The sequence below is a fragment of the Pararge aegeria genome, chromosome 7, assembly GCF_905163445.1.
Source record: "Pararge aegeria chromosome 7, ilParAegt1.1, whole genome shotgun sequence".
Taxonomy (NCBI): Eukaryota; Metazoa; Arthropoda; class Insecta; order Lepidoptera; family Nymphalidae; genus Pararge; species Pararge aegeria.
The window spans coordinates 17,067,561-17,079,726 of NC_053186.1; the positions used below are offsets into that span (position 1 = coordinate 17,067,561).

At 35.3% G+C, this 12,166-nt stretch overlaps 1 protein-coding gene across 1 annotated transcript in view; it reads left to right on the top strand.

Moving 5' to 3' along the window:
- The window catches only part of LOC120624899 (transient receptor potential protein), a 56,075-nt gene that overhangs the window by 13,941 nt on the left and 29,968 nt on the right, over positions 1-12,166 (top strand). Inside the window, exons 2-3 of the mRNA XM_039891679.1 lie at positions 5,378-5,541; positions 9,224-9,368. Of these exons, the coding sequence (XP_039747613.1) occupies positions 5,384-5,541; positions 9,224-9,368 (303 nt within the window). The 5' untranslated portion in view covers positions 5,378-5,383. The remainder of the gene's footprint in view (positions 1-5,377; positions 5,542-9,223; positions 9,369-12,166) is intronic.

Below are 12,166 nucleotides of genomic sequence, written 5' to 3' on the forward strand. Positions count from 1 at the left end.
TAACACCACACAGATTCTTCTGCTTTTCGCGGCAAATTAAGTTTAATTTTCATAATATATCATGGAAATGCGCAAAGTAACGCCTGCTTCTATCCAATATCGAATCTCTGCGTAAGAAGTTTTACTTTAAAACTCCGACCCAACGTTAGTGAAACTCTTTGGTTGTTGGGATGTGTAAAACTAAACCATTGAATGCAGTAAAAGCGTAAAGTAGAACGTGGTTAGACCACGTTCTACTTGACTTACTGTGAATGCAGAGCTTTAATACACTCGTTGGAAGATGGGGACCTGGTACGAGTATATAGCTACGTGGTATCATCATCTTCTTCTTCAGACTATTAATATCCCAATGCACTGCTGCGAATGATCCAACGCTAATTATAAGTACTTGAAAGTAAAACTAAATGAGATCTATGGCTTAACGTTCTCTACGAGGCAAGGCGATGAACTCCGACACAGAAAAACCCAACCTAACATTCAGTGGCGTGCACAGGGTTTTTGACCAGGGTATGCATAAAGAAGGAAGATGGCATAACATTGAAAAATCCTTCCCCTTTATGAGTTAAACAAAAATTTCAGGGTAAGCAGTGCTTTTGTGCATGTAAGAAGTGCTCGCCACTGCTAACATTATTTGCCCAGTTCTCGTGATTCGTGATAGCCAATGTTAACAAAGGTACCACAGAAGCAGTTAGGCAGCTATAGCGACTTGTATATTTTTCATACTGTCAAATCAGTTACATACTTCATGATAAGACGCGATGACGTGAAAGTACCCATGTTATTTTACGAGAGTACGAAATATACGCAGCGACGTGCGACGTGCGCTGAAAGCGAATCTGACAAATCTGAACTTATCATCGTTTTACTTAATCCTTCCTGATTTATGAGTGTAGACTAGAAGGCTTCTCTAGTGGATTTCTAAGCTATGAATGAATGATGGAAATGAAAAATGAATACAGGTTCATATATTTTGATGTTGGCGAGCTACCTGGCACAGCGGTGAGCGCTGTGTGGTTCTAAGCTTGAGATCCCAATACGATTCCCGGCTCGGACAATTCGGGAACTTAGAAAATTCCTGAATTTTCTCTAGCCTGGTCTGGTGGGAGGCTTCGGCCGTGGCTAGTTACCATCCTACCGACAAACACGTTCCACTAAGCGATGTAGCGTTTTGGTTACATTGTCTGACTGACTAGTAAGCTCGGTAAGATTGCAGACAAGGGCTAGGTCGTAGTAGATTAAAAAAAAATTATATAGGTACTGTATGACCAATCGAAGCGTTTTCTTACAGTTTCCTTGCGTGAAATCGTTTTTTGATTGTCCGACTGTCAAAGCCCTAAATTTTAAAAATAATAAATCTTCCAAATTGAGGAACCTGAGAATATAATGTATATCTGTGACCTGCCTAAAAGATATTGATTGCCATACAAAATTTGTATAAAACATCATCATTCGGTTAAGCCTTTTAAGTAGAGAGAATTGAACTGACCTCGTGATTCGAACCACCTGGCAATCTCTGAACCAACGACGCAGTTTAGGCTTATTCTTAAAGCATATGACCTATCCCATACTTCCCTGACAAGAAACGCATTCATTCATATCCATCCATCCATACAGGTCAAACATTCTTTACACTAAACTCATAAAGATATCATCCCTCATAAGCGAGGGCCAGATAGCTTCGTCGTGTCAAACCGTGATCATGTATTGTTGCATTTACATATAATTACATATATCTTTTTAAGATATGATATATTTTTCTACAAGTATATGTATATATGCACCACCTACCTATTTTCTGTATTTGATTTTTATTTAATTTCATAAAACTACATGCTAATACATAAACTAGTGTACACAAAGTACGTAGTACGTAGGCTTATTCTTAAAACATATGAGCTATCCCATACTTCCCTGACAAGAAACGCATTCATATCCATCCATCCATACAGGTCAAACATTCTTTACACTAAACTCATAAAGATATCATCCCTCATAAGCGAGGGCCAGATAGCGTCGTTCGTGTCAAACGGCGTTTAATTTTGCGTCCTGCGGGCGACCAATCAACAGACTCTCAAACTCAAACGCGCGCTTCTGATTGGCCGCTCGCCAAACGCAAACTTGAACTCCGATAGGGACGCAGGTTGGACGCTACAGTTTGACCTTGTCATTACACATCAGTAAGTAGGTCACAATGACAGCGGCTAGCTAAAGACACTTATGTGACGGTTGCCCCACATATATCAAATTTTTGTTTGTATGTCATTACGTTTTATTTGCGTGCCATACACTTAACGAATAGTCTACACTCTACGCCAGTTGTGCAAAAGGTTTTACTTAAGTCAGACGTGAAAATAATGTGATTATGTGGTGACGTAACAAACAAGTTGATTTATTCGTTGTTGGTAGGTAATAAAAAAAAAAACTGTGCTCTTCAAATTATTGTTTCCTCCTACATATGCTAATCTAACTAAAACTGTTTTTAAAAGCTCTTGTAAAAACTAGTGTTACAGTTATTTTATCATATGGGTGGATATAATAAAATTTCTTAAACCCCAAATAATTAAACTTTTTTATATATATTAATATTTGCCAGATATTTATTAAATTGATCAGGATTTTTACAAATGCGCTAATAATTATTTTTTAATTAATAAATAGTTTTCAAGAAGTTCTCAGTACTCGGTGGTAGATTAATAATTTAGCTTCTCGATTATAGGACTAGGTACGTTTACGGGGGTCGCAAACTTTAGTCAGGATGGTCGAATGTTACAGTAATTTTATGACGGGGGTAAATAATTAAACTTATGATAAGTATATATTTAATTAATAAATCGTTTTCAAGAACCAAAAAAAAATATTATTGATTCACAACCAATGTTCATGAATTGAGTTGATGGGTATTTTGAAAACCAGAATCTGATGGCAAGAACAAAATAATGCTGATAAGGCCGTAGGTATACCTAAAGTTTCGTGTTTTTTACATCCGAATCACAAGATGCATGCGTAATTTATCTGCTAATTTAGGATTTACATACGCCAAGCATTAACATAAATTAATCTGTGTTGCATAATTTAAACCGCATATGTGGTTGGTACGAACTTGAATTAACTTAAATTTGTATGCAATTTTCTAAAACGCGTTCGTAAGTTTACGAAGTCACTCGGGGTTTGATTTTTGAAGTTAAAACTCTAAATTCCTTTAAAGAAGCCTTCAATTTTACAAATGAAAATGTTTTAATTAAAACAGTGATAAAAGTATGGCCAACCTCTTTCAACCTTCTTTGGACTTATTAATAGTGTATTTGAAGTTTATATATCTACCTTTTTTCAAGTACAGATAAATATTATCATAGAATAGATCTTGTCGTAGTCCTTTGTTCGATTCTCAGGTTGGGCTAAAAGTTGTCGGGTAATGCGTTGTTTTTCTTTCAGGAAATTTTTAAGTTGAATTTTTACTCTTGAGTTAGGCAATTAACAAAGTCTACGCGCTATACTTGCCTCCGAGAGCACTTTAATTAAGTCCTGTATTAGAGAAACGTGCATATTCGAAGCTTTAAATCCCTCAATACATTTAAACTTGACTGGATGATGTTAACGTTAACATAAAATCCAGGTTGCTTCTTAAATATTTTCAAATGACAACGTGAGAAAGTGATAACAAAAAAACACCCGGCTAGGTTTGTTATGGGCTTATTCTTAGACCAAGGCGCGTTTGGAACCCTCATAGCTTTAGATTTAAGTTTACGAATGTAGTTATCGCCCTCACTACTCACTGATATGTACACACTTTGTATATAATGAACGCATCAAAAGTGCCATCTATGTGCCCATTTGAATAAAGAAATATTTGACTCTAACTTTGACTTCCATATAACCCTAGTTTGAGTGTGCTATAACAATAATTGAACTATGACATAACCCACCTGTTAACGCCGCAACTATTGAACCGATTTGGATGAAATTTAAAAAGGAGATAGGTTATACGTACGTAACAAGTTGTTAAAAGTAGTTAATACTTTTAACTACATTTTAGCTTCGTTAAATGTAAGGTTACTACAGTTATAGTTTGACAAAAAAACTTCCTCGTAATTAGTATTACACTACCTGCGGCAACCAGTGTTGTTGTTTGTGTTTTTAATAAAAATACGTGTACCTGTAATATTATTCACCGCGGGCAACACCAAGGCAAAGCTACAAGGGATTAGAGAAAGTACAAGATGAGAAGTAGAACTGGGCCATCTAGAAAATATAAACGTACATAATTATTTATTTTTATTCTATTTACAAGGATTGATAAACAAAAAATCTATCTATCTCTATTATTAATACAAAGTTATTTATAAACAATAATAACCTATGATCAAGTATTGTTGCATATACATATATTCACATATATCTTTTTAAGATATGATATATTTTTCTACAAGTATATGTATATATGCACCACCTACCTATTTTCTGTATTTGATTTTATTTAATTTTAGAAATTATATATAGATCAATATCATTATACGGGACCGTACATGCGTAGGACACATATACTAAAACCTTAGATATCATTTACTTAACGGCTAAATAACCATTATTCGCCATTATGGAAGAAACCGCTATGAAGCGATAAGGTCGCCTGTTCAATTTTTTTATGGACTTTTTTGTGGTATGCAATAAAGTATATTATTACATTCATTAATCTATACTTATAATAAAACTGTAATTCGAAGATTTCTGTACATTTAATATATTTTGAAAATTTTGACTGGGGGATACTTTAAACAGAAGAGTCCAAAACAATCAATTTTACTTCATATCTCCAATAAATTTGCACCGATTTTAATAATTCTTTTTTTATTTGACAGTTTGTACTAAGCACTAAGCATGTATTGTCTAATTTTAATGAAGATCTGATGAATATTGTTGGAGATCAAGGACATAATTCTTTACAGATAACAGCAAGTCGCAAGGCATATGGGACAACGATCGAATGAATGCGTACCATCCTACTAATATTACAAATGCGAAAGTTTGTGAGAATAGATGTATGGATGGATGGATGTGGATGGATGTATGTATGGATGGATGTTTGTTACGCCACAACGAATGAACCGATTTGGCTAAAATTTGGCAAAGATACCTACAATATAGTCTGGCATAGCTCATAGGCTTCTTTTTATCCCGAAAAAGCAAACAGCTTCTACAGGATAGCATCGCTATTTTTTCCCTATTTGTTTCAAAATCCGCGCAACGGAGTTTTAGATTGACTTGGTTTTTTTGGATAGGCATAATAGACGTGTTTTTTTTTTAGTCGACTTATTCGCGGACGAAGTGGCGCGGGTCCGCTAGTTCATTCATAAAGTTGAAAGTTATGTAATTCTCTCAGGTCAATATGAACAGCGGGTCCAGAGAAGAGCTCCTGGGCAGTACCCAGGAGGCTATACGCAACAGCCAGCATGACCTGCGCAGCTTTGCTGAAAAACCGCTCACCAGAGAAGAGAAGTCATACCTCCTGAACGCTGATAGAGGAGACTATGTGACTGTGAAGAGGTGAGTAATATTGCTATTAATAAAGGCAATCAAAAATAAATAATTAAAATACTGAGTATGAAAAAGTTAGGCTTAAAGAACAAGTATATTTTTTAACTGGTTTTAGCTTTGGCCCTGGCTAGTTACCACCCTACCGACAAAGACGTGCCGCTAAGCGATTTAGTGTTCCGGTGCGATGTCGTGTAGAAACCTATTAGCGGGTATGACTACCAGTTACCCTTACAATTTAGCCCGCACCATCTTAGACTTCATCATCACGTCAAGGGTTAGCATGTAGTGAAAAAAAAACCCACTTACTTATTCTGTTTTGCTCCACCAAGAGCTTTAAAAAACAAGTTGACAAAAAAAAATAACAACTTTGTTAAACAACAAAAAATTTGTTATAACCAAATCCCGAAGCCGGTTGAGGAGTTCACCCGGCGCTTTCCTATCAGTTCCTTTATTGTGACGAGCATAAATTGCTTAACAATCAGATATATGGTATCGAATCACAGTACTATTTATTGTGTAGTTCTACTTGACCAAATGATGCTTTTCGAAAGAAGATTCAAAAGTTACTTAAAAAAATATTCAAGTCGCTATAGGTGCTCTTATTTGAAAAGTTCCCTCGAATTCTGCAGCATCCTTCGAAAAGATCTTGATGTGATGAAAATGAGACCGCTTGGAAAGTTTATTGTTGCAAACAATAAAATAATTTTCCAAATTCGTTGATAAATGTTACCAAGTTCTGAGTTACGTGTGTTTTTGGTCGGTAATCCCTTGGCGGCACGTCTTTATCGTTAGGGTGGTATCCAGCCGAATCATCGGAATCAATCATAATAATAATAACAATAATAATAAACTAATCATCATGTTTTACATCATCATACCCGCGGCATCGCTCGCATTGTAATTATAAAAACTGCAAGGACAACGAATACAGAGCAGCGCACTATTGCAGGACGCTTGTGAGAGTAATCGTAAGCTTATGTTCCCGTAGGAACTTTTCTTTTTTCCGACATAAAAAGTAGACAAAGTCACTCTCCGGTCCATAAACTATCTATGCAAAAATTCACATCAATCCGTGGCTCTGTTGCTGTGTTATTGATGAACAAACATACAAACTTACGCGTTTATAATATTAGTATTGTAAAAAATATTATCAGTACGAAAAAAACCATTCAATGGAAAAGAAGAATCCGTAAGTTGAATCCGAATAAAAAAACTTTTAATTTCAATAATCGGATGAACGTAAAAAGTAAAATTAGATTTGTACGAAACAAGTAAAACTAATCTATCCCTCGAAACCTTTTAAATCAATCCATTAGAAGTCGTATTATTCGGCAGTTGCCGCTAAGTCGTGCATCACTACAACGGTGAATAATCCAGTTTAGATAATATGTTTAAACTATATTGGTCTCATGTCACTGTTTTATGTTAGTGATAGGGATTACGATATGATATTAGAGCATTCATTTTCATCATTACCATTCCATTACTGGACGCCATCTGATGCCCGATTGGCGCAATGGGCAGCGACCCAACTTTCTGAGTCCAAGGCCGTGGGTTCGATTCCCACAACTGCAGGGCTAGCACGGGCAGAAAATAAAAATTATATCCCCCGATTATATGCCCTAACGAGGGATATAAAAAAGGGACACAAAAAGAGTTTATTTAACTGAATAAAGATTGAAAGGGTAAATTAAAAATCCTGTGCATTAACACACTGCGGAAGTGTAACTTCTTAAAAGTAGCCTACGAGAGATTGAGGTGGATGTAGACTATCAGAACTATGAGAATAATTAATGTAATGTTTATTATTTAGTTTCCGTGGTAACTAGAATAGGTAAAAGAATGTATTATGTTTTCTATCTCACTCTGTCTTATACATTTATGTGTTTGTTTCTTTATCTAAATATTATTCGGTTTCCTTGGTAACTTAAATAGGAAAAATAAGTTAATTAAACAAAAGCGTTGCATGTTTGCGCATCTTGGTTGCCGGGCATTCAACGTCGCAAAGCGAAAACGTAACGAGGTCATTCATTAGTAGATTTTACTCCTCGAAAAACATTTATGTTCATCACAGAAACTTTTGTCCAGTTTTGGGAATCGAACCCACGGCCTAAGTCTCAGAAAGCAGAGTTGCTGCCAACTGCGCCAATCGGCTGTCAAACTAAACTAAATAACTGGGTTGAAATATAATGGGGGTAGAAATTTGTACAAATGTCATCCATTTTCAAGTTCTCGTCACTGTCAATAAGAACATATTAGAATAAATATCACGTAATAAGAATTTCTTATTACTTCAGTGGACCAGTGAGAAAAATTTGCCAATTATTTTAATTGCCAAATTATTCTTAAAAAAAAAAGAAAAAAAAAAGGAAAATACTTTTTTCTGACTGTACGTGTGTTGCATCATTTATTTCTCAACACACGTACTGTTTCAGATTATGATAATTAAGTTAAAAAAAAAAAAGTAAAATACTTTTTATTTTTATCTCACAGATTCCAAGCCTAATGAGAATGAAAATGAAAAAAACATTAATAAAAATATGACATTGATTTTGCACTGTTATTTAAAATTTTCATTTTTACAATTTTCAACTCCGGAAAGCGACTAGCGCGGACTTTATACAGCATTAGTAACAAAACACGTGCATTTTTGTAGCACAAAGCAACCCTTTCATGTGTAATGAAAACTGGCATTCAAAGGCCTATTCAAACCTAGTTTTTTCTACAAAAATATGGGATTAAAATTCTTGTATCTACGTACTTTTTATACAGCTTTTTTTATTACAAGGTTTGATTTAACTTCGCATGGCAACAGGTTGACTCGAAGAGATAAGACCACCTTTGTTCCTACATCTGGTAAAGTTTTACATACATACGTGCATACGACATATCAGTAAATATGTGTGGGTCAAATCTTGCAACTGAATTTTAAACCTATATAGTTATCTATAACCGTTAATCTTTATAGTTATTTCAATCAGTTTAGTTATCTTTAACCGATTGAACTGCAATTTTGCATATGCGTTTGGTTTTGATAACAAATCTGGGTAGTTAGTTGTACTCATTCCCAATCAAAGATGGCGGACCTTCTTCTGCACCTCCGTGGTGTATACGACGGCAATTGCTGAGAAGAGCATTTCATAAAGTATTATTTAATAAGTTGGACAGCAAAATTTTCACACGAAAGTAATAGATCTGACCTTTACACTAAACTAAATATTTAATCGATTATTTAAAAGAATGACAAAAGACTTCTTAGGAGGGATATCAAAGACGATTCATTAGAAAGCACGATTCTCATGATCCTAGCTTTGTCACAGATAACACAATAATTCTTAATAAAGACAAGGTTTAGACATGACATTTTTCTTCATGCAAAACAAAAGTTCTATTTACAATTTATTGAAAACTAGATGCGCCCCGTGGTGTTACCCGCGGCCAAAAGAGGAGCCGAAGCTTTAACCATTAGACTATCACCGCTATATGCAAAATAGAAATTCCATTTATAATTTTTTGAAATGCATCATTTATTTCTCAACACACGTACTGTTTTAGATCATAATAATTAATTCACTAACATGTGATGATATTAAATAAAACCCGCATTGGAGCAAAATGTAGGTTTGAAGCTCTAGATCCTTCTATCTAAAAGTTTAGCTATATCTTTATTTTGAACTTTTTTTTTGAACAGGTTAATAGAAGTGTACGCAGACAAGCCGGATGTGCTCGACATAAACTGCGTGGACCCTCTGAACCGGTCGGCGCTCATCGCCGCCATAGAAAACGAAAACATCGAGCTGATCAAGTTATTCCTCAACTCCGGAATCAAAGTCAAGGTAAAATATTAGTACGCCTTCCTGGTGCCATGGTTTACTCATCAAAATCAAATCAAAACTATTGTTTATTTTCTCATTATTGCACAGCCATAGGTCGGCTTACAAAATGCGGACTTAATGCTAAAACATTTTCTACCAACCTTCGAATGTGCGAGAAAAGCGAATTTGGCCAAAAAAATAGAACTTATATATGTAACTTAAGTCATATATAACTTAATTTCTTAACGACGTGTCATGTCCCACAAGATAGAAAATTTAAAAGATTATAAAGTACGTAAAGCAATCTCCTGAGTTTCTTGCCGGCTCTTCTCGGTAGAATCTGCCTTCCGAACCGTTTGTAGAGACACAACAGATAGACTGACTTGACGTTTCAAAAGTGTTTAAAAACTTGGCCTACTTGAAATAAATGAATTTAGCATTTTGTTTTTTTTTAAATTATACTTTAAATTAATCCCTATAAAAACGCATGTAATAAAGAAAAGGAAAAAACTTCATACATACAACAGTGGAAACATAAGCCATTTTATTCAAATAAGTCGTTAGAAATAGAAGGCATTTTTTAACTGTCTTCCTTCAAAAAAGAGGATCAATTCGGGAGATTTTTTTTTTTTTATGTTCGGGCATAAACTCGAAGTTCATAGGAATTTTGTTTTTTGTGCGGAAGGAATTTATTTCGAAATGGTCCCATTTAAATTTTATAGAGATCTGATAAAGGGTTTTGGAGACAGACAGCGGAACTTTTTAAACAATGTCGCAAAACCGCGATTGTTGCTACCGCTTTTTTATGCTTTGTACTCAGCACACACTCGAAAGAGTTACGCAGACGAATTCAGTATATCGCGTCACACCCACATTTTCTATAAGTTATTAGTAGTTGAAATTTTTTCGCGACTGAAACCTAGTTGTTTCACATGCATTCAAGCTTGATTTAAATAAAAATGTTTTACTGTAAAGTTAATACCGATTCAGTTTTTTTTGTACCAAAAACTTTTTATTCAAAAATTTCTCAATTATCTCTGCTCTGGTCAGTTGGGTGGCTTCTTGACGCCAGCTTTATTATTTTACCGTTCAGCCTAGAGGTTATGATGTAGTAGGTACTGCCTGAAATTGGATCGAGACCATTTGTGGTACAATCCTCTACATAAGCACATTGAATTATACTTCATTAATCAGTGTCCTCAAACATCTTTTTTTCAACTTGCTTGCTAAGACCTATTCAAAAAAAAACAAGAAAAAAATCATGGCACATCTCTCTTCCCACAATGAAAAGGAATTAAGGCCGTAGTCCACCACGCTGGCCCAGTGCGGATTGGTGGAATGCACACACATTTAAGAACATTATGGAGAACTCTCAGGCATGCAGGTTTCCTCACGAAGTTTTATTCACCGTTGAAATAAGAGTTTTAATTACTTAAAACGCACATAACTTTTAAAAGTTAGAGGTGCGTGGAATTTGAACTCGGCCCCCGAAAGTAAAGTCAAGCTCCCACCCACTACGCTATCACCACTTTTGCTTGTCTTTACGACGAGAAAATTGTAGGGTCTTTGTTTCCAACCCAAAGTACACCAGTTGGCTTTTGCCCACCTTGCATCTTAATTGTTGATTGTAGCCTGACTCTGTAATACAAACACAAAAGAACAAGAAAGTGCCTTCATTTCAACAAAACATATCGCGTTCCTTGGGGAAATCACTCCGCCGATAGTTTGCATGGATACCCCCCGTATATTTTCATAACCGCCGTCTAAGATTCCTCTGCAAATCTCAAAAGACAATAAATATGATTTTCGTTTCATACAAATGGGGATTCCATTTGCGTAAAGAGTGAGGCTTTTTCGCTTTTATATTTTACTCCGCCGAGAATATGTAATTTACAAATGTGTTTTTAGCTTTGGCTTTTGTAGAACCGAAGGAACTCAAACTGCGGTCATCATCCTCAGCATATCAATACAAGTCTATGGTAGGAGTAACCTATGTAATAAAAGGGCAAGACCTCTTATTACATAGGAGTAAGGGAGTTAGTATTCAAAGTCAAAGTCAAAGTCAAATATTTCTTTATTCAAATAGGCACATATATGACGCTTCTGATGTAAAATATAACATAGAAGTGAGTTGATGGTGATAACTAAATTAGTCAACTTATAACTGTTTGGGTCCTACGCGCTGTTCTAATTAGGCTGAACCACACTGAAAAGACTCCTTGTTACCGAACGTGAGGATGGGCTTCAATAATACTCATTATTCACTTATTACAATTGTTCTATACTCAAGCGGAGTTTAACTCTACAAATTCCGGTTACCAAAAGACCATTTGGCAATCCAATCCTCCTACTTCTATTCGGCTCAGATACCGTTTACACTGTTTACAACAAAGTTTTCGGGATGCTTTTTACAAACTTAAGCTAAAAATTAAATACTTAGATTGGAATTATACAGTTTGTAAATTGCATAAAGCAAATAAATAAATATACTACGACAATACACACATCGCTATCTAGTCCCAAATTAAGTGTAGCTCGTGTAATAGGTAATAAGATAACTGATGAATAATAAACATAAATTCTTACTTATAATATATAGATAAACACCCATACACTGAAATACATTTATGTTCATCACACAAACATTGTCCAGTTGTGGGAATCGAACCACCGGTCTTGGACTACGAAAGCAGGGTCGCTGCCCACGGCGCCAATCGGCCGTCAAACGACGATGATGTACAAACTTAAAACTTAACCTTATTTGGATCAAATGGCGCCTTAATTTAAGAAATTCTATACCTACTCTTCTTTCAACTTTA